The sequence below is a fragment of the Chanos chanos genome, chromosome 9, assembly GCF_902362185.1.
Source record: "Chanos chanos chromosome 9, fChaCha1.1, whole genome shotgun sequence".
In the NCBI taxonomy this organism is placed as follows: Eukaryota; Metazoa; Chordata; class Actinopteri; order Gonorynchiformes; family Chanidae; genus Chanos; species Chanos chanos.
In genome coordinates, this window is record NC_044503.1 from 33,116,082 (window position 1) to 33,135,257 (window position 19,176).

Genomic DNA, 19,176 nt, shown 5'->3' on the forward strand with positions numbered 1-19,176 from the left:
ACCATGAACTTTATTACTCTGGTGGTAGAATGAAACTTCATTTGCAGATTAAATGAACGTTTTGATGGCAGAACAAGGGAGTTTGGGAGGGGGTCGGAGAGTGTGGAGCCCGCGCAAAAACAAATTCCTGTTAAGCCTTTTTGACTAACGGTAAGCAAGTGGAAAAGGTGTGCATACACACGAATTATTCGGAGACAGAAAAAATGGTCGCCGAAGAGACGTTACAAATTCCAAGACATTCGATCAAAACGTAAATCATTGGAAAATGTAGAGTTGTAAGTCTGATACTCTGAAGGAAAAATAAAACGTTTTTGCACAGTGAAATTAATAAAGCACTAATATCAAAATGAAGGAATTTGTACGTGGTTGTCAAACATGGAGCCCGCGCAAAACGCATTTTTTTGTTCAACCTCTTTGCTCCTATTGGATTGCCATGGCATTTCGTCAAAACAGTCTGCGACCAATAGAGAACCTGGTAGCTCTAACGCACCAGTAGATTCTGCCGCAAGCTAGTGAACGTGGAGGAGGGCGGATGGTCATCAAATTTGCATATGGCTCTTAACTTAAACCGGGTACTCACATAGGGATGCTTTACTCGTCGCAAAGTTCCCGAGAGAGTATAACCATGCCTGAGCCTGCGAAGGCTGCGCCTAAGAAGGGATCCAAGAAAGCCGTGACCAAGACGGCCGGCAAAGGAGGCAAGAAGCGCAAGAGGACCAGAAAGGAGAGCTACGCTATCTACGTGTACAAGGTGCTGAAGCAGGTCCACCCCGACACCGGGATTTCTTCCAAGGCCATGGGAATCATGAATTCCTTTGTCAACGACATCTTCGAGCGGATCGCTGGAGAGGCTTCTCGCCTGGCCCACTACAACAAGCGCTCCACTATCACCTCCAGGGAGATCCAGACCGCCGTGCGTCTGCTGCTCCCCGGTGAGTTGGCCAAGCACGCCGTGTCTGAGGGTACCAAGGCTGTCACCAAGTACACCAGCTCTAAGTAAACTTCAACAAAGAAGCACTTCAAACCCAAAGGCTCTTTTAAGAGCCACCCACTAAGTCTGGAAAAGAACTGACTATTTTGTTATTAGGAGGGAAGAGCTAGTTTAACAAAGCCATTATGCCTCCTATCCTAGTTGAGTGTGTGTGTGTGTGTGGATGTTTTCCTGCATCGCGTTTAACGCCATCATGTCAGTGTAGGTAAAAGACATTAGTCATTATTTCATCTTTGATATACCCGGCTTTGTTTACGCGAGAACAAACCGTTTTGTGAACGCAATAATTGCCGTTTCCAAGCATCAATGCTTGTGTGTTTCTACAAAACACAAACCTTAATTTAAAATACACACACCTAGTACTTGCTTCATTTACACCACTCTTTCAGTCTTGCAATGCAAGATTTGGGAACAGGGTACGGAGGCAAGGCGCAGCTTGTGCCAGTGGCAAAGGAACATTGTCGATATGAATTTCTGAGTAGCCATACAATCAGTGTATGTGTCCAACAAGCTGCCGATGAGAACTGTCTTGTCCCCCTGCCTGTTAGTTTGATCACGTGCACTTGGAACTGGACAGAATTTGTGACATCCCCGGTATGGCTGATTTCTACATTCTTGCACAACTCGTTTCATGTCGTTTTACAAATGCTCCGTCTACGTGAACATTTAAAAAGGAGAATGATACTTATGATCAAACCCTGGCTAAATTACCCACACAAATTCAAAAGTAAAGCGGCGTCGGTAAGGGTGAAAAAATTAAATAGTTGGAAAGCCTCGTATAAATTGAAAATCTCTATTTTTCTAATGTAGCGGCTTTGCATCTAATGTAGAGAATTTTTCCTTTGACATGGAGTATAAGTTCATTGCATTCCAAGTCAAGAAAGGTTATCCCAAGTCATGAAATGTGAGAGCCATATGTAGGACCGATGAGAGATCTTGTATCATACAGATGAAACATAACTGTAACAGAGTTAAAATGTTTCCTTGTTACATGTCTTTTTTGCCAAAAGTGAACATCCCCGGTCAGTACTGCTAGTCCTGGATCTGCCCATAGTGTACTGAACAATTCCAGGTCTTCCCTCACATTTCGCTGTTTTCAGGAAGAAAAGGTGCAATTCAAAATATACCCTCACACCGTGGCAATTTCAGTTCACAATCAGAATACTTCTGAACATTTTTGATTGCTGTAAATATTTTTGTGGATGATTTGTCATGTCAAAACAGCGTGTGAGATGGACTTGACAGTTCATCGCATTTCTTATGCAATTAACATTAACAGTTCCCCTTGGCCATACTGCAGTCATGTGATGTCACTGCTCCTAGTGGAAATATGGCTCTAAGTGCCAGTGTATGTTTGAAAATTACTACACATTTCCGTGTAAAGACACATTTGCAGTCGGCACATCACGAAAAGAATGCGTGTGTATGTGTGTGCTATGCGCTATTAAGCTTTCAGTATTAAAAGGCACACGTTTATTCATTTTAGCTCTGTGTAAAAGCGACAAGGAACAATCCAGGAAGTGTTGTTACAACTTTTTTTTATATATATTTCTTACAGGATCTCTGAACAACAATATTACTACCACAACTTGTACTAATTTGTGGTAATTCCAAAGGGACAAGCTCCTGAGTGCACTGTGTTTTGGTGAGGGATTCAAGTTAGGCCAAGACGTAGACAGTGTGTTTCAAGCACACACATTCAAAGCCTCTTTCAGACATATCAATTCTCTCACGCCCGTTTGGAGCTATTTCATTGCATTGACAAGGCTTTCCTTCATAGCACCAAACAGTCTGCATGGAGCATAGGGCAAGTGTTTCTCCATGTGTACCTCAAATATCTCATCAAATACACACTGGCCAATTCGTTTCTGCTGCCCAACGGCGCGGTTAGGAAGGAGTAGTGCAAAAAGAACTGCGGGCTCATCCGACAGTTCTAATTTTTCATCAGGGGGAACGTCTCTGGTAGGGGTTTCCACGGGTTTCGCTGTTCCACACCGTCCCGTCAGCCGTTTATTTGGTAATTTGTGCAGAGAGAAAACACAAGTGATGGAGTTTCGCGGAAGCACCGAAACGCGGAGATGACTCGATTGAGTCTATACGGTTCTCATGTTGCGCTTAAGTCCAGCCCTCTGTTGCCTGGGTGTACTGAACAACACAGAAGTGATTCTGAGTAGCAGCAGCAGCAGCGCTTGGAAAAACAAAGACGATAGAAATGGCAGAAGAGGCTCCAGCTCCCGCCGTCGCCGCAGCACCGGCTAAAGCGCCCAAGAAGAAGGCAGCATCTAAGCCCAGAAAAGCGGGACCCAGCGTTGGCGAGCTCATCGTTAAAGCTGTGTCTGCCTCAAAAGAGAGGAGTGGAGTTTCCCTCGCCGCTCTCAAGAAAGCCTTAGCTGCAGGCGGCTACGACGTGGAGAAGAACAACTCCCGCGTCAAGATCGCTGTCAAGAGCTTGGTGACTAAGGGCACTCTTGTCCAGACCAAAGGAACAGGCGCTTCTGGTTCTTTCAAGTTGAACAAGAAGGCGGAGGCACCCAAGAAGAAGAAGCCTGCCAAGAAAGCCGCGCCGAAAGCCAAGAAACCGGCAGCTAAGAAGCCCGCAGCCGCCAAGAAGCCTAAGAAGGCAGCGGCAAAGAAGCCAGCTGCGGCTAAGAAGTCCCCCAAGAAGGCAAAGAAGCCTGCCGCCGCTGCCAAGAAAGCCACCAAGAGCCCCAAAAAGGCCAAGAAGCCCGCAGCGCCCAAGAAGGCCACCAAGAGCCCCAAGAAAGCCAAGGCAGCCAAGCCCAAGGCAGCCAAGGCGAAGAAAGCAGCCCCTAAAAAGAAGTAAAGAGAAACCATAACCTCACACTTGTCCAATCCAACGGCTCTTCTAAGAGCCACCCACTGCTTTCTCATGACAGGGGATATTCCATGTCTTTTTGCTTGTATATGCTGCAATAACACAACAACATAGTGAAAAGGGCTCTAGATCATAAAAGGGTGATTCAAGTGAATTCAGTGCCCCCCCGCATAACCATAAATTGCATTTATATTTACAACATGTGATTTAGGTGCTTGAATGTACCCCACGCACAATTCGTCCTCGCGTGTTAATACAGACAGGTTGACATGAACACAGTTTAGTAAAAGGGGTTTTGTTATTCTTTGGGTCCGAAATAAGCTGAAAGTAGTTGGGAAAAAGAAACTGAATTTCTCGTTCACGTTAAAAGGTCCGTTTAAGACGTCACAGTTGTTGGGAAAGGATAATGTGACGCTAACAGTGCATGTGATGTGAGACAAGTCGTAAAGATAAGAGATTGGATTTAGTACGCTGAAATGTAAATTTCATCTGATGATTTTCTTTCAGAGGTTTATGAAAATGAAACTTTTTTCTCAGCTTCATTAATCTATTTAGTTTGTTTGCTCTTTAGGCGGGAGCCGGCAACATCGCAACGTTTTCAAAGACGAAGCGAGGGGTGGAGTGGGTGCGCCTTGCTTGTGAGGGCAGTGTGATGATTGGTCTACATCACAGCAAGACACTGGCCAATCCAGGTATTTGCACACATTTGTCTGTTTTACCGTTTTAAGGCCGTTTTAGGTTTGCAATCCTACATGCAAGCAGAATTTGTGACGCGGGGCGGGTCTTCCAGTTTGAATTTCAGGCGGCAAGGAAAAGCAGAGAGCACCAGCCAGTCTTGCACGTCCCTCGCATTGATCCTCGTCCAATCAGAGCACAAAGCCCTGCGCTGTCCAATCAGAGTAGGCAGTCTCAAAGCTTTATAATGCCTCGGTAGACGGCAGCCTTGCACACTTTTGCTGTTAGTCAAAGCAGATTGACTGGAAGCATGGCAAGAACCAAGCAGACCGCCCGCAAATCCACCGGTGGCAAAGCCCCCAGGAAGCAGCTGGCCACCAAGGCTGCTCGCAAGAGCGCCCCAGCCACCGGTGGCGTCAAGAAGCCTCATCGTTACAGGCCCGGCACCGTGGCTCTCCGAGAGATCCGCCGTTATCAGAAGTCCACCGAGCTGCTCATCCGTAAGCTGCCCTTCCAGCGTCTGGTGAGGGAAATCGCTCAGGATTTCAAGACCGACCTGCGCTTCCAGAGCTCCGCCGTCATGGCTTTGCAGGAGGCCAGCGAGGCTTATCTGGTGGGGCTGTTCGAGGACACCAACCTGTGCGCCATCCACGCCAAGAGAGTCACCATCATGCCCAAGGACATCCAGCTGGCCCGCCGTATTCGCGGAGAACGGGCTTAAATCCACCTCCTACCTACTCCAGACCACAAAGGCTCTTTTAAGAGCCACCTCACTCCTTTCGTCAAAGACCCAATATTCTCATTCACACTCTTAGCTTTCCACCCGCTGCATTTCGAGAAACCCTCATATTTTACTTCAATACGTTGCAGGAATTTAAATACCATGATGTGTTGTCCGTGTTCTCTGAAAGTTGATGATGCACAGACATACATACGCTTAAAAACGTTTCATTATTCTAATCCAGTCATTTCAAGTCTGCAGAAAACTACATATTACATTACTGCATTAACAAAAATGTACGTATACATAGTATATACAATACACTTATGGCAGGTGAGACTGTGTTTGGAATGGTATTTTTGGAAGTGATGTTTTGGGGTTTTTGGCGCTTTTTGCCTCCAGCATGGTCAAATCTAGCATGCGCAACAATGTAGGCTGACATATGGCGTTTCTGGTAGTATCGTATTTGGCTGATTTTCAAAACTTTCCCCTCATACGATGCCTTAGTACTTACTGTTTTCCTCTCTCTCTCATTCAGAACATATTGAGGACACGAAATCTGTTTTTTAGCGTTTGTGTGAGGTTGACCCACACCTTTGAGTAAAATGCCTAGGCTGGCCTGTTCAAATGTGTACATGCCTCTTAATACACCAAGTCTGTGTCTCCATCTAGAGGATGAAACGTGGTAGTGTATTACTATTTCATTTATGTTTTTAGGAAGGGTGACGTTCGGTATTGTTCCAAATATTCCTGATATAAACTCATTATTGCCCGCCTGTGTTACTTTTATGCAATGATTTTATTTTGCAAAATGCAATTTTGAAAGCAGTAGAAAACATAACCCTCCAGCAATTAATTCTGAAACTGCAACCACTGATGCATTTAGAGTTTGTTGAGTGAACTTTTGAGCTGAAGGTTTTGAAATTAACCCAGGAAATCCTGCTTAGGTCCATCTCTATCGATTTGGTGTGAAGGTCATCAGCCATTAAGAGTGATCACAGAATATCATTTAGTTGTCCAGAACAGTGGTACTCAACCCCTGCCTTCTGGATGTGTTCCAGAAATCAGGTGTGAAAGATCCTAAACTTAAACTCGAATTCTGATTTTAGTTAGCGAAATCCTACACGTACCGAATTTTTGGTTCCAGAACAGAGGAGTCCAGTTCTGGAGATTAAGTTCACTCAGTCTTGGATAGGTTGAGCCTAAATTGTGCGCGTTCGCGACGAACTTTAAAAGCCATCATCTTTTTTTTTTTTTATAGTGACAGAGCAAGAAGAGCCCACGACAGTATACAAAGACTACCGGCAAATATTCTTGAAGAAATATAATACAGCGACAGCAGCAAGGGAAAGAGGGATGGCGTGGCAAAAAATTGCTGACAGCGTTAGTTAATAAGATTATCAAGTTGTGTTATGCTGCATTCAGCATTGAAAATAACCTTTGAGAATTTGGATGTAATTTTGCCTGCATTGTACAGTATAATACTGAATGCATTTGAATTAGATCTAACTCCATGTTTTTGAATTAGATGTAACTCCAGTAGTGTGAAACACACTTGGCAGCAGGTGAATGTCAATTACAAAAACATAATTCTGTCAGATATTTTGTTTACTTTATAGCTAATCTGTTTCCTTAATTGTTAATGTAGGTCTATGCATAATAGTTGAGTTTCACTTTGTAGCCAAAAGGAAGAAGATGGAGGCCCGTAAAACAGGTGGAGGGCTCCCACCACTCTGACTGACTGAAGCCAGAGTGCAGAAAGGGCATTTATGGATGGCATGCCAGGTGGTGACTCATCAGGACCAACTACTCCCCAGGACACAAGCCATATAACTGGCAGGTTTCTTATACTTGAATAAAGGCTGATCGCTGATTAACACTTTTGCATCTAACCACCTTAGTCTCCAGTGACTGAAGGAGTCCTCAATCTTCTGGACATTCCTTCATCACTGAGTGCCTCATTTTCAACAGCTTTTGCCTGATGCATAGGTTTCAAGTAGCCTATACTTAAAACATTTTGTCTTCTTGGATGAAGACGGTGAGACTCTCTCGGCATTTACAGAGAGCCCTATGGAGGTATATCTTAAATTCTGAGAGAATAACTTGTAATTATTTGGTTACAGATTAAAATCTTGCTTGTCATGGTCTTATCAGATTATGGCTGGCTGTTCTTCCCCTGTGGAGGAATCCCCGTTCAATTCTGGAGGACATCTTAGCACAGCAGGAATAGCTTTTCGTATGTCTGTATCACCCATGTGTCTAATCTCGGGCATAGATTGTTTGGTGAACTGGGATGTTTGGATGCTGTCGCCCCCCCACTCTAACATGTTCACTCAGGTTTGTTGAATGTGGAGTGGGTGGCCGCCTTGTGTCCCAGAGTGCCATCATGTCCATATTACCTTCTAGCTCTCCCTTTTAACTATGCTGTACTAGTTAGTCTTGCTGGAGTCCCTGCCTGCACTCGGCACACGATGTATATTTACCTTTACCATTATGTGGAAATGAACATCTGACAATGTCTCTCTCTCTCTCTCTCTCTCTCTCTCTCTCTCTCTCTCTCTCCCTCCCTCTCTCTCTCTCTCTCTCTCTCTCTCTCTCTCTCTCTCTCTCTCCCTCTCTCTCTGTCGAGCCACACATGCTACTCCTGAGACACCAGTGATCCTGACTCCTCCCGCCCTGTGGACTGATCCATCCTGGTGTTATCATCTTCCATCCCCCGTCAACCTCCTGTCTATATCGCCATCCCCTTTGTTCATGCCCCAATTTACTTTCAATTGTAACTGCCCACGTGGTCGGCACCTATTGTGACAGAGACTCTAACGACATAGGACACTACACTGGACAGCCGTGTGAGGTCCGTGTCATGGAAATCTGGGTTCCTTTCACGGAGAATGGAGAATGAGCCCTTAGGCTTAAACAGTATGACGCTGAGTTGTGACCGTAATACTGGCGTATAACGGTTGTGAATACAACTGTAAGTGTTGGGCAGTCAGGCTTAGACTGAACTTAGGCGAATGTGTCCATATATATCACAACGTAGCATAATACAATAAATCGCCTATACCAGATTCGATACAGACAGACTGGGATGTCTTAATGTAGGAGTGCTCGTTCTTCTAAGAAGGAATTGGGTGGCTCTTAAAAGAGCCTTTGGGTATGTGAGGAGCAGGTCACAGCTGGAGACTTTACTTGGCCTTGGCTGGCTTGTCGGTCTTCTTGGGCAACAGCACTGCCTGGATGTTGGGCAGCACGCCACCTTGAGCGATGGTGACTCCGCCGAGCAGTTTGTTCAACTCCTCGTCGTTGCGGACGGCCAGCTGCAGGTGACGGGGGATGATACGGGTCTTCTTGTTGTCGCGGGCAGCGTTGCCAGCCAACTCCAAGATTTCGGCGGTCAGATACTCGAGCACGGCAGCGAGGTAGACAGGGGCACCAGCGCCAACCCGCTCAGCGTAGTTGCCTTTGCGCAGGAGCCTGTGCACACGGCCGACGGGGAACTGGAGTCCAGCCCTGGATGACCTGGTCTTAGCCTTGGCCCTGGCTTTGCCACCGGTTTTGCCTCTTCCACTCATGTTTGTATTCTTGCAGACTTTCTCAAAAGCAAGTCGAAATACCCGACTGTAATGTGGAGGCCCTTATTTATGGGTTTTGCTGCCGTCTCTGGATTGGCCAGTGTCTTGCTGTGATGTAGACCAATCATCACACTGCCCTCACAAGCAAGGCGCACCCACTCCACCCCTCGCTTCGTCTTTGAAAACGTTGCGATGTTGCCGGCTCCCGCCTAAAGAGCAAACAAACTAAATAGATTAATGAAGCTGAGAAAAAAGTTTCATTTTCATAAACCTCTGAAAGAAAATCATCAGATGAAATTTACATTTCAGCGTACTAAATCCAATCTCTTATCTTTACGACTTGTCTCACATCACATGCACTGTTAGCGTCACATTATCCTTTCCCAACAACTGTGACGTCTTAAACGGACCTTTTAACGTGAACGAGAAATTCAGTTTCTTTTTCCCAACTACTTTCAGCTTATTTCGGACCCAAAGAATAACAAAACCCCTTTTACTAAACTGTGTTCATGTCAACCTGTCTGTATTAACACGCGAGGACGAATTGTGCGTGGGGTACATTCAAGCACCTAAATCACATGTTGTAAATATAAATGCAATTTATGGTTATGCGGGGGGGCACTGAATTCACTTGAATCACCCTTTTATGATCTAGAGCCCTTTTCACTATGTTGTTGTGTTATTGCAGCATATACAAGCAAAAAGACATGGAATATCCCCTGTCATGAGAAAGCAGTGGGTGGCTCTTAGAAGAGCCGTTGGATTGGACAAGTGTGAGGTTATGGTTTATCTCTTTACTTCTTTTTAGGGGCTGCTTTCTTCGCCTTGGCTGCCTTGGGCTTAGCTGCTTTAGGCTTGGCTGCCTTGGCTTTCTTGGGGCTCTTGGTGGCCTTCTTGGGCGCTGCGGGCTTCTTGGCCTTTTTGGGGCTCTTGGTGGCTTTCTTGGCAGCGGCGGCAGGCTTCTTTGCCTTCTTGGGGGACTTCTTAGCCGCAGCTGGCTTCTTTGCCGCTGCCTTCTTAGGCTTCTTGGCGGCTGCGGGCTTCTTAGCTGCCGGTTTCTTGGCTTTCGGCGCGGCTTTCTTGGCAGGCTTCTTCTTCTTGGGTGCCTCCGCCTTCTTGTTCAACTTGAAAGAACCAGAAGCGCCTGTTCCTTTGGTCTGGACAAGAGTGCCCTTAGTCACCAAGCTCTTGACAGCGATCTTGACGCGGGAGTTGTTCTTCTCCACGTCGTAGCCGCCTGCAGCTAAGGCTTTCTTGAGAGCGGCGAGGGAAACTCCACTCCTCTCTTTTGAGGCAGACACAGCTTTAACGATGAGCTCGCCAACGCTGGGTCCCGCTTTTCTGGGCTTAGATGCTGCCTTCTTCTTGGGCGCTTTAGCCGGTGCTGCGGCGACGGCGGGAGCTGGAGCCTCTTCTGCCATTTCTATCGTCTTTGTTTTTCCAAGCGCTGCTGCTGCTGCTACTCAGAATCACTTCTGTGTTGTTCAGTACACCCAGGCAACAGAGGGCTGGACTTAAGCGCAACATGAGAACCGTATAGACTCAATCGAGTCATCTCCGCGTTTCGGTGCTTCCGCGAAACTCCATCACTTGTGTTTTCTCTCTGCACAAATTACCAAATAAACGGCTGACGGGACGGTGTGGAACAGCGAAACCCGTGGAAACCCCTACCAGAGACGTTCCCCCTGATGAAAAATTAGAACTGTCGGATGAGCCCGCAGTTCTTTTTGCACTACTCCTTCCTAACCGCGCCGTTGGGCAGCAGAAACGAATTGGCCAGTGTGTATTTGATGAGATATTTGAGGTACACATGGAGAAACACTTGCCCTATGCTCCATGCAGACTGTTTGGTGCTATGAAGGAAAGCCTTGTCAATGCAATGAAATAGCTCCAAACGGGCGTGAGAGAATTGATATGTCTGAAAGAGGCTTTGAATGTGTGTGCTTGAAACACACTGTCTACGTCTTGGCCTAACTTGAATCCCTCACCAAAACACAGTGCACTCAGGAGCTTGTCCCTTTGGAATTACCACAAATTAGTACAAGTTGTGGTAGTAATATTGTTGTTCAGAGATCCTGTAAGAAATATATATAAAAAAAAGTTGTAACAACACTTCCTGGATTGTTCCTTGTCGCTTTTACACAGAGCTAAAATGAATAAACGTGTGCCTTTTAATACTGAAAGCTTAATAGCGCATAGCACACACATACACACGCATTCTTTTCGTGATGTGCCGACTGCAAATGTGTCTTTACACGGAAATGTGTAGTAATTTTCAAACATACACTGGCACTTAGAGCCATATTTCCACTAGGAGCAGTGACATCACATGACTGCAGTATGGCCAAGGGGAACTGTTAATGTTAATTGCATAAGAAATGCGATGAACTGTCAAGTCCATCTCACACGCTGTTTTGACATGACAAATCATCCACAAAAATATTTACAGCAATCAAAAATGTTCAGAAGTATTCTGATTGTGAACTGAAATTGCCACGGTGTGAGGGTATATTTTGAATTGCACCTTTTCTTCCTGAAAACAGCGAAATGTGAGGGAAGACCTGGAATTGTTCAGTACACTATGGGCAGATCCAGGACTAGCAGTACTGACCGGGGATGTTCACTTTTGGCAAAAAAGACATGTAACAAGGAAACATTTTAACTCTGTTACAGTTATGTTTCATCTGTATGATACAAGATCTCTCATCGGTCCTACATATGGCTCTCACATTTCATGACTTGGGATAACCTTTCTTGACTTGGAATGCAATGAACTTATACTCCATGTCAAAGGAAAAATTCTCTACATTAGATGCAAAGCCGCTACATTAGAAAAATAGAGATTTTCAATTTATACGAGGCTTTCCAACTATTTAATTTTTTCACCCTTACCGACGCCGCTTTACTTTTGAATTTGTGTGGGTAATTTAGCCAGGGTTTGATCATAAGTATCATTCTCCTTTTTAAATGTTCACGTAGACGGAGCATTTGTAAAACGACATGAAACGAGTTGTGCAAGAATGTAGAAATCAGCCATACCGGGGATGTCACAAATTCTGTCCAGTTCCAAGTGCACGTGATCAAACTAACAGGCAGGGGGACAAGACAGTTCTCATCGGCAGCTTGTTGGACACATACACTGATTGTATGGCTACTCAGAAATTCATATCGACAATGTTCCTTTGCCACTGGCACAAGCTGCGCCTTGCCTCCGTACCCTGTTCCCAAATCTTGCATTGCAAGACTGAAAGAGTGGTGTAAATGAAGCAAGTACTAGGTGTGTGTATTTTAAATTAAGGTTTGTGTTTTGTAGAAACACACAAGCATTGATGCTTGGAAACGGCAATTATTGCGTTCACAAAACGGTTTGTTCTCGCGTAAACAAAGCCGGGTATATCAAAGATGAAATAATGACTAATGTCTTTTACCTACACTGACATGATGGCGTTAAACGCGATGCAGGAAAACATCCACACACACACACACACTCAACTAGGATAGGAGGCATAATGGCTTTGTTAAACTAGCTCTTCCCTCCTAATAACAAAATAGTCAGTTCTTTTCCAGACTTAGTGGGTGGCTCTTAAAAGAGCCTTTGGGTTTGAAGTGCTTCTTTGTTGAAGTTTACTTAGAGCTGGTGTACTTGGTGACAGCCTTGGTACCCTCAGACACGGCGTGCTTGGCCAACTCACCGGGGAGCAGCAGACGCACGGCGGTCTGGATCTCCCTGGAGGTGATAGTGGAGCGCTTGTTGTAGTGGGCCAGGCGAGAAGCCTCTCCAGCGATCCGCTCGAAGATGTCGTTGACAAAGGAATTCATGATTCCCATGGCCTTGGAAGAAATCCCGGTGTCGGGGTGGACCTGCTTCAGCACCTTGTACACGTAGATAGCGTAGCTCTCCTTTCTGGTCCTCTTGCGCTTCTTGCCTCCTTTGCCGGCCGTCTTGGTCACGGCTTTCTTGGATCCCTTCTTAGGCGCAGCCTTCGCAGGCTCAGGCATGGTTATACTCTCTCGGGAACTTTGCGACGAGTAAAGCATCCCTATGTGAGTACCCGGTTTAAGTTAAGAGCCATATGCAAATTTGATGACCATCCGCCCTCCTCCACGTTCACTAGCTTGCGGCAGAATCTACTGGTGCGTTAGAGCTACCAGGTTCTCTATTGGTCGCAGACTGTTTTGACGAAATGCCATGGCAATCCAATAGGAGCAAAGAGGTTGAACAAAAAAATGCGTTTTGCGCGGGCTCCATGTTTGACAACCACGTACAAATTCCTTCATTTTGATATTAGTGCTTTATTAATTTCACTGTGCAAAAACGTTTTATTTTTCCTTCAGAGTATCAGACTTACAACTCTACATTTTCCAATGATTTACGTTTTGATCGAATGTCTTGGAATTTGTAACGTCTCTTCGGCGACCATTTTTTCTGTCTCCGAATAATTCGTGTGTATGCACACCTTTTCCACTTGCTTACCGTTAGTCAAAAAGGCTTAACAGGAATTTGTTTTTGCGCGGGCTCCACACTCTCCGACCCCCTCCCAAACTCCCTTGTTCTGCCATCAAAACGTTCATTTAATCTGCAAATGAAGTTTCATTCTACCACCAGAGTAATAAAGTTCATGGTTCATCAGTGTCGAAGCGATTGGTCGTTGCTGCTTCCAAGATCTTGAACTATCCATTATGCATGCAACTGTTTCTTTACCAAGATCAAATCATTCACATGGATGTACACACACACACACACACCTCTTCCACTCACCTGCCCTTACAGACGAGACGGTTTTCCTACATGTAAGTGGAGCACAGGTAAGAAATGTCTGTGCACATAAATCCTTATACTGTACTATCTATAAGGGAGTCACGATAATACCAAAGATTGTGGTTTAGGATTTAGAGAGGTTTGTTAATCTATCAGCAAGTACAAAAAACTTTTGGGCTAATCTAGACATGTGACGTCACATTTAAAAACCGCTGAATTACCTGTAGAGGAATATTATGCCTTTGTAAAGCAATGTGGGTGGCTCTTAAAAGAGCCTTTGGGTTCGTGTTGTTCTGTTACAAGTTGCTTAACCGCCGAAGCCGTACAGAGTACGTCCCTGGCGTTTCAAGGCGTACACAACGTCCATGGCAGTCACGGTCTTTCTCTTGGCGTGCTCGGTGTAGGTGACAGCATCACGGATGACGTTCTCCAGAAACACTTTAAGCACACCACGGGTCTCCTCGTAGATGAGGCCAGAAATACGCTTCACACCGCCACGGCGAGCCAGACGGCGAATAGCTGGCTTAGTGATGCCCTGGATGTTGTCGCGAAGCACTTTACGGTGACGCTTAGCGCCTCCTTTGCCAAGACCTTTACCACCCTTTCCTCTGCCAGACATCTTTTCTTCTCCCAAGTAAGTTCGGAACAGTAAGGCTCATGGGTGCAAGAGCGCCTTAATATACATGTCACAAGGACCTCCTTGAAACCATGTTGCCTGTCCGCCCTCCCCCAAGTTGCGTTTTGTACGTGCGCGCGCGCACGCACTTACGCAAGCGCACACACACGAGAGAAGGGGAGGGGGCGGAGGAGCAAAGCATTATGTTTAGTAGAGGAAACGCAGAGCCTTTGAGAGAGGGAGAGAGTTGCTGAGTGTCCTCCCAGACTGAAAAAAATTCTATAGAAACATATTGATTCTCATTGAGTGTGAGTGCATTACAGACATTTTTAAGTTTAAATTTAGAGCATTGAGTTGTTGACCTGATAGTACCGTAAATGACATTACAGCACATGATTTAGGTAATTCATATAAAGCAAAGTATTTTTTTCCCTTCCAGTTATCAATAAATGAATACTTCATCTAAAATATATTAAGCATGGCTCTTACCTGTTTACTGATTTTATCAGCCAAGTCGGATGAAATAACAATTCTCTTCATAAGCCACTTTAAATTGAGTAATTCGTGTTCCAGTAATTTGTAAAAACACACACACTTTCAGTCCCTTGTTGGTTCACCTGTCACACTATCCTCATCTACTTTAAAGCAGTTTAAACATACTGTGCAGTATCTATGCCATACACACAGCTTTTCAGTGACATCTCTATGAGGTAAACTCTGTCCACGCTGTCACTGCTGCCCAGTAAAGATTCATGAACCACAGCCGAGAGCATTTTCTCCATCATAGAAATGTAAAATTTCAGCATTTCCAGTTCAGATCATTCATAGAAATGGGAGAGTGTGGTATACATAGAAACTGCATTTCTTTCATAATCACTAGCTGTAGATTCCCCAATCCATTTCCTTTAGATGTTTCATGTTTATCAAGAATGAAATTCTTTGTTCCACCTACACTTTTTGTCCTCACTCGATTACAGTCATCGCTGTGAAAATGAAGCCACCCAATTTCAGGTCTTCTGAGGTTTTCTTGTTTTTTGGGGGGTTTTTTTGTTTTTTTTTGAGGGGGGGTGTTACAAATCAATTCTCACACACTATGGCGAAATGATGTCTGGACAAAATATTAATCTTACTTCCTTAGTTCAGTACGCACACGTGTATATTATTTCGCAATTTCAAAATATTCAGAATATTACGTCGAGATTGACATTTTGCAAGTTTCAGCTTGTGTTGGCTCATTTTGTTGCATATTAGATTATTTCATCTTGTTCCCTGTGGCTGGACAAAATATTAATCTTAGTTACTTAGCTCAATACACAAATATTATTTTGTTATTTCAAAATATTGAAAATAATATTTCAAGATTAATGTTCTGTTCAGACACGCAGAACAAGATGACATCATCTGGCATGCAACTGTAACGACCTCGCCTCCCCCCTTGTCAGCTTCAGCCACTCCGCGTTCAGCGTCGCCGGTGTACTGATCACCGGTCTGATCACCACTCACCTCCTTCACCCGTTTGCACTTTAATTTCATTAACTTTCCTCCTTATTTAAACCCCTTAGTTGTGCACCTCCTTTGCGAAGTCTTCACTTGGTTTGCAGCGTGGACTTTTGCCAGTTATTTCTTGTATGACGAACCCAGTTTGAACGAACTTTGGGAGACAGACCTTGTTGAATTATCCAGATCCTTTGTTCTTCTGTGTCTTTTTTTGAATAAAATCCTGTGTTGCGCACTTGCGTCAGGCTTCAGTTTCGGATGTCTGACCGTAACAAACCAAGCACACGGTGATATAGTTTCGATCAGAATACACTGGCATGCACACAAGCCTTTAAGTATTCGCTTCAGCTTCAAAAAGTCATAACTACAAAAGTATTTGAAGTAGAGCTATAGAGTTTTGCAAGGTCTAATGATTAACAGAGGTCTTAACATGATTTTTGGAGAAAGTCCATGACGTGAACTAGGAGGTGCTAGATGAGTGGGTATGGAATACATGAAACAAATACAACATCCCTCCAATACAACATCATTTCAAAACAAGACCGAAAACCAGTTGAAAATATAAGATTCACATGCCATTTTTGAATTTAAGGTACAGACAGTACACCACCTTATTTATTAAAATCTATTTGTCTTTATTAAATTTATTTAAACTAATTTATAAAGACACTGTCTTCTTATGGTATAGGAGATATGTGCTGTAGAAATATTATGAAAGCGACAAGCTAAATAGATATTGTTGGATTTTCTTGTGATTTTACAAGTAAACGAACCGGAGCAAAAGCGCGCTTGGAGAAAAGCTTTATTTGGTGGTGGTGGAACCCGGCAGCAAGTCTGCTTGCGCCACAGCTTAACTCAGAGAACTGTTACCATGATCGGCCTTTTATACCATGAAGCAAACAGACAATAGGTGTACAACGTTGCTTGATGCAAATCAGAATCTAGGTGTTAACGCTAAATTCCCCTTTTGTCTGTGATGGCTACTATTTGCCCATTACCGGTTGTATTTGTCTTAATCAATTGCTCTTGGCTCCAACAGTAATGCGGCGCCAAAGGTGTGAAGCTTTCTTTGTATCTACGGTAATAAGACCATCAGGTTAAACAGCTCTACTATCATGAACCATGTCTGTTCAGATGTCACTATAATCTTACAATATATATCAGTTTTTTTTGTTTGTTTTGTCTTGTTTTGTTTTTTCGTTTTTAATCAAGTAATTGGTCAGAAATAATAGAATGACAGAGACAACAACAACAGTAGAAACATTCACTGTAAACTGAAACAGTATCAGATCTAACTGTGTTATTCCACTGTTACACAACACTGCACTGGTAAGACCCTCAGAGGAGAGAGAGAACAGTTATTATAGAAGAATGGAAACATTCTCTCAATAAAAGTGTGTGTCAAGGTGTGTAGGTGTGTGTTATTTAGAGGATCAGAGAGTTTTCCTCTGTCCCGGTCAAGTGCCACTCTGATCCTCTGGATTTTATTTCTCACTTTCAGTGGAGTTACTGACCTTCATGTGGCTTTTGATTTGTATTTACTTTTATATAACAAGGCATTTTATAGCGTGCGCATTTGCATGTGTATTCGTTTGTGTGTGTTGTATTAGTTGTGTGTCTTAGCTGTGTTTGTTGTGTTTTCTGTGTGCTTTAACCACTTAGAATGCTATTTAGCAATAGTTTGACTGACTAGAGAAAAAGATGACAAGTTCCTTACAGTCTGAATGCTTAGAGTGATGGGAGAACTACTAACCGTTGTGAAGGAACATTGCCTCTCCTTCAGTTGTAAAGGTAAATGATATGTAAATACTTAAACAAGACTCAATAAAAAGGTGTCCGGTTTCTGAAAGAACGGTTATTCCTCATTATCACCAGTTAGTTAACTAAATGATTAGAGTATACAACAGTGTGTGGGCTGTTTTAATTTCGTGTGCTGCATGAGTTGCAAGTCTGTTGTGTGTTTTGTGTGTACTCTATTAGCTGTGTGTGATTTGTTAGTTGTGTGTGTTGTATTAGTTGTGTGTACGTGTTGTATCAGTTCTGTTTGTTGAATTTGCGTTTGTTGTATTAGCTGCATGAGTGTTGTGTAAATTTTGTTTGTTATATTAGTTTTGTCTGTGTGTGTCACATTGGCTGTGTGCCTGTTGTATTAGTTTTATATATCCTGTATTACGGGTGTGTGTGTGTGTGTGTATGTGTGTGTGCATGTGTTGTACTAGTTCTGTGTGTTTGTTGTATTAGTTGTGTATTTAGAGTTGGTTTAAATTTGGTCTAATACTCTGAGATTCTCCTCTTATTCCACCCTGTTAAACTCTGGGATTAAATCCACTCTGTTCAGATTTAATGTTTGTTTTTCTATCGCTATGCATTTCAATTACTGTACATTATTTTATTTTAAGATGAGCTGTGTGGTGTTTTAAACACTTGCAGTAACTCTTGGAGTCTTTACATTTGCCCTGTGTTTAGATTTGTGTGTTGTTTTTCATACTGCCACATAAATTCCCATCTTTTATTCACTACAAACTCAAAAGGAAACATTTTTAAAAGGAAAAGCAGAACAAATATGAGTGGCAGAAACCACTGTCTCATCACAGTCTCCTTGTCATGAAGATGTTCCACTTTATTCACTCCTGTTCCTTACAGATTATTGGTTATAAAACACATTGCAAGCCTGTCATTCTGATTTCACAAATCTGTAATGTGTAAACATTTTGTTATGACTTTTTTTTTTTTTTTTTTTTTAGATCTCAGTGTGTTTGTCCGAGTGAGTTATGTGGTTCTCACCATATACCTTAATTTTGCTTCTCTATCTTTCTTTCTTTCCAACTTTTTTTTTTAACATAAAAAAATATAAATTGTAAACAAAATATATATTTCATGAAAGTAGAAATAAAATTTGGGAACAAAAAATAGAAAAAAAATGAATATAAATCTAAGACAGGAACTCTGTGTGTGTGTGTGTGTGTGTGTGTGTGTGTGTGTATGTGTGTGTGCGCGTGTGTGTAGTTAATGGTCCAAAAATACCATTTGACAACAGAAAGCATGTTAACCACCTTTCTGTTGGTGATGTTTACAGGTGAATACACATGTGAGTGGACAAACAAGCCAGCTAGTTATCCAGCTTAGTAGCACAACAAGCAAACATTTTATAAACGCTTTCACACACACACACACACACACACACACACACACACACACACATATATATAAAAGATATAAGATATAACACACACACACACACACACATTTTATATATATATATATATATGTGTATGTGTGTGTGTGTCTGTGTGTCTGTGTGTGTCTGTGTGTGTTATATCTTATATCTTAACATTTAGCTGCATTTTGACGGAGCTTTGTACAGGCTAAAACTTTCATTTAATCATGTCCCTTAAGTCAAAGACTTTAATTCCCAGCATGCATTAAGTCAATAACGCACAATTTAACACATTTGTCATTCAGTGTCTAACTGATAACTCTACCTATCAACTTCTATACAACTTCACAGC

At 43.3% G+C, this 19,176-nt stretch overlaps 7 protein-coding genes across 7 annotated transcripts; 3 read left to right on the forward strand and 4 right to left on the reverse strand.

The window, feature by feature from the left end:
* The first annotated feature begins 613 nt into the window (after window positions 1-613).
* Window positions 614-1,000, forward strand: LOC115820209 (histone H2B 1/2). Its single transcript, XM_030783695.1, has one exon. The coding sequence runs from the start codon at window positions 626-628 to the stop codon at window positions 998-1,000; it is 375 nt and encodes a 124-aa protein (XP_030639555.1). The 5' UTR covers window positions 614-625.
* A 2,203-nt stretch (window positions 1,001-3,203) lies between these two features.
* LOC115820160 (histone H1-like) lies at window positions 3,204-3,815 on the forward strand. The gene has a single exon (XM_030783643.1). It carries the CDS (start codon window positions 3,204-3,206, stop codon window positions 3,813-3,815), a length of 612 nt encoding a protein of 203 aa, XP_030639503.1.
* Window positions 3,816-4,806: 991 nt separating this feature from the next.
* LOC115820196 (histone H3) lies at window positions 4,807-5,223 on the forward strand. Its single transcript, XM_030783680.1, has one exon. It carries the CDS (start codon window positions 4,813-4,815, stop codon window positions 5,221-5,223), a length of 411 nt encoding a protein of 136 aa, XP_030639540.1. The 5' UTR covers window positions 4,807-4,812.
* A 3,185-nt stretch (window positions 5,224-8,408) lies between these two features.
* LOC115820206 (histone H2A-like) lies at window positions 8,409-8,798 on the reverse strand. Its single transcript, XM_030783691.1, has one exon. It carries the CDS (start codon window positions 8,793-8,795, stop codon window positions 8,409-8,411), a length of 387 nt encoding a protein of 128 aa, XP_030639551.1. The 5' UTR covers window positions 8,796-8,798.
* Window positions 8,799-9,589: 791 nt separating this feature from the next.
* On the reverse strand, window positions 9,590-10,216 carry LOC115820153 (histone H1-like). The gene has a single exon (XM_030783636.1). The coding sequence runs from the start codon at window positions 10,214-10,216 to the stop codon at window positions 9,590-9,592; it is 627 nt and encodes a 208-aa protein (XP_030639496.1).
* Window positions 10,217-12,419: 2,203 nt separating this feature from the next.
* Window positions 12,420-12,806, reverse strand: LOC115820210 (histone H2B 1/2). The gene has a single exon (XM_030783696.1). The coding sequence runs from the start codon at window positions 12,792-12,794 to the stop codon at window positions 12,420-12,422; it is 375 nt and encodes a 124-aa protein (XP_030639556.1). The 5' UTR covers window positions 12,795-12,806.
* A 1,055-nt stretch (window positions 12,807-13,861) lies between these two features.
* LOC115820184 (histone H4) lies at window positions 13,862-14,173 on the reverse strand. The gene has a single exon (XM_030783669.1). It carries the CDS (start codon window positions 14,171-14,173, stop codon window positions 13,862-13,864), a length of 312 nt encoding a protein of 103 aa, XP_030639529.1.
* Between the last annotated feature and the right edge of the window lie 5,003 nt (window positions 14,174-19,176).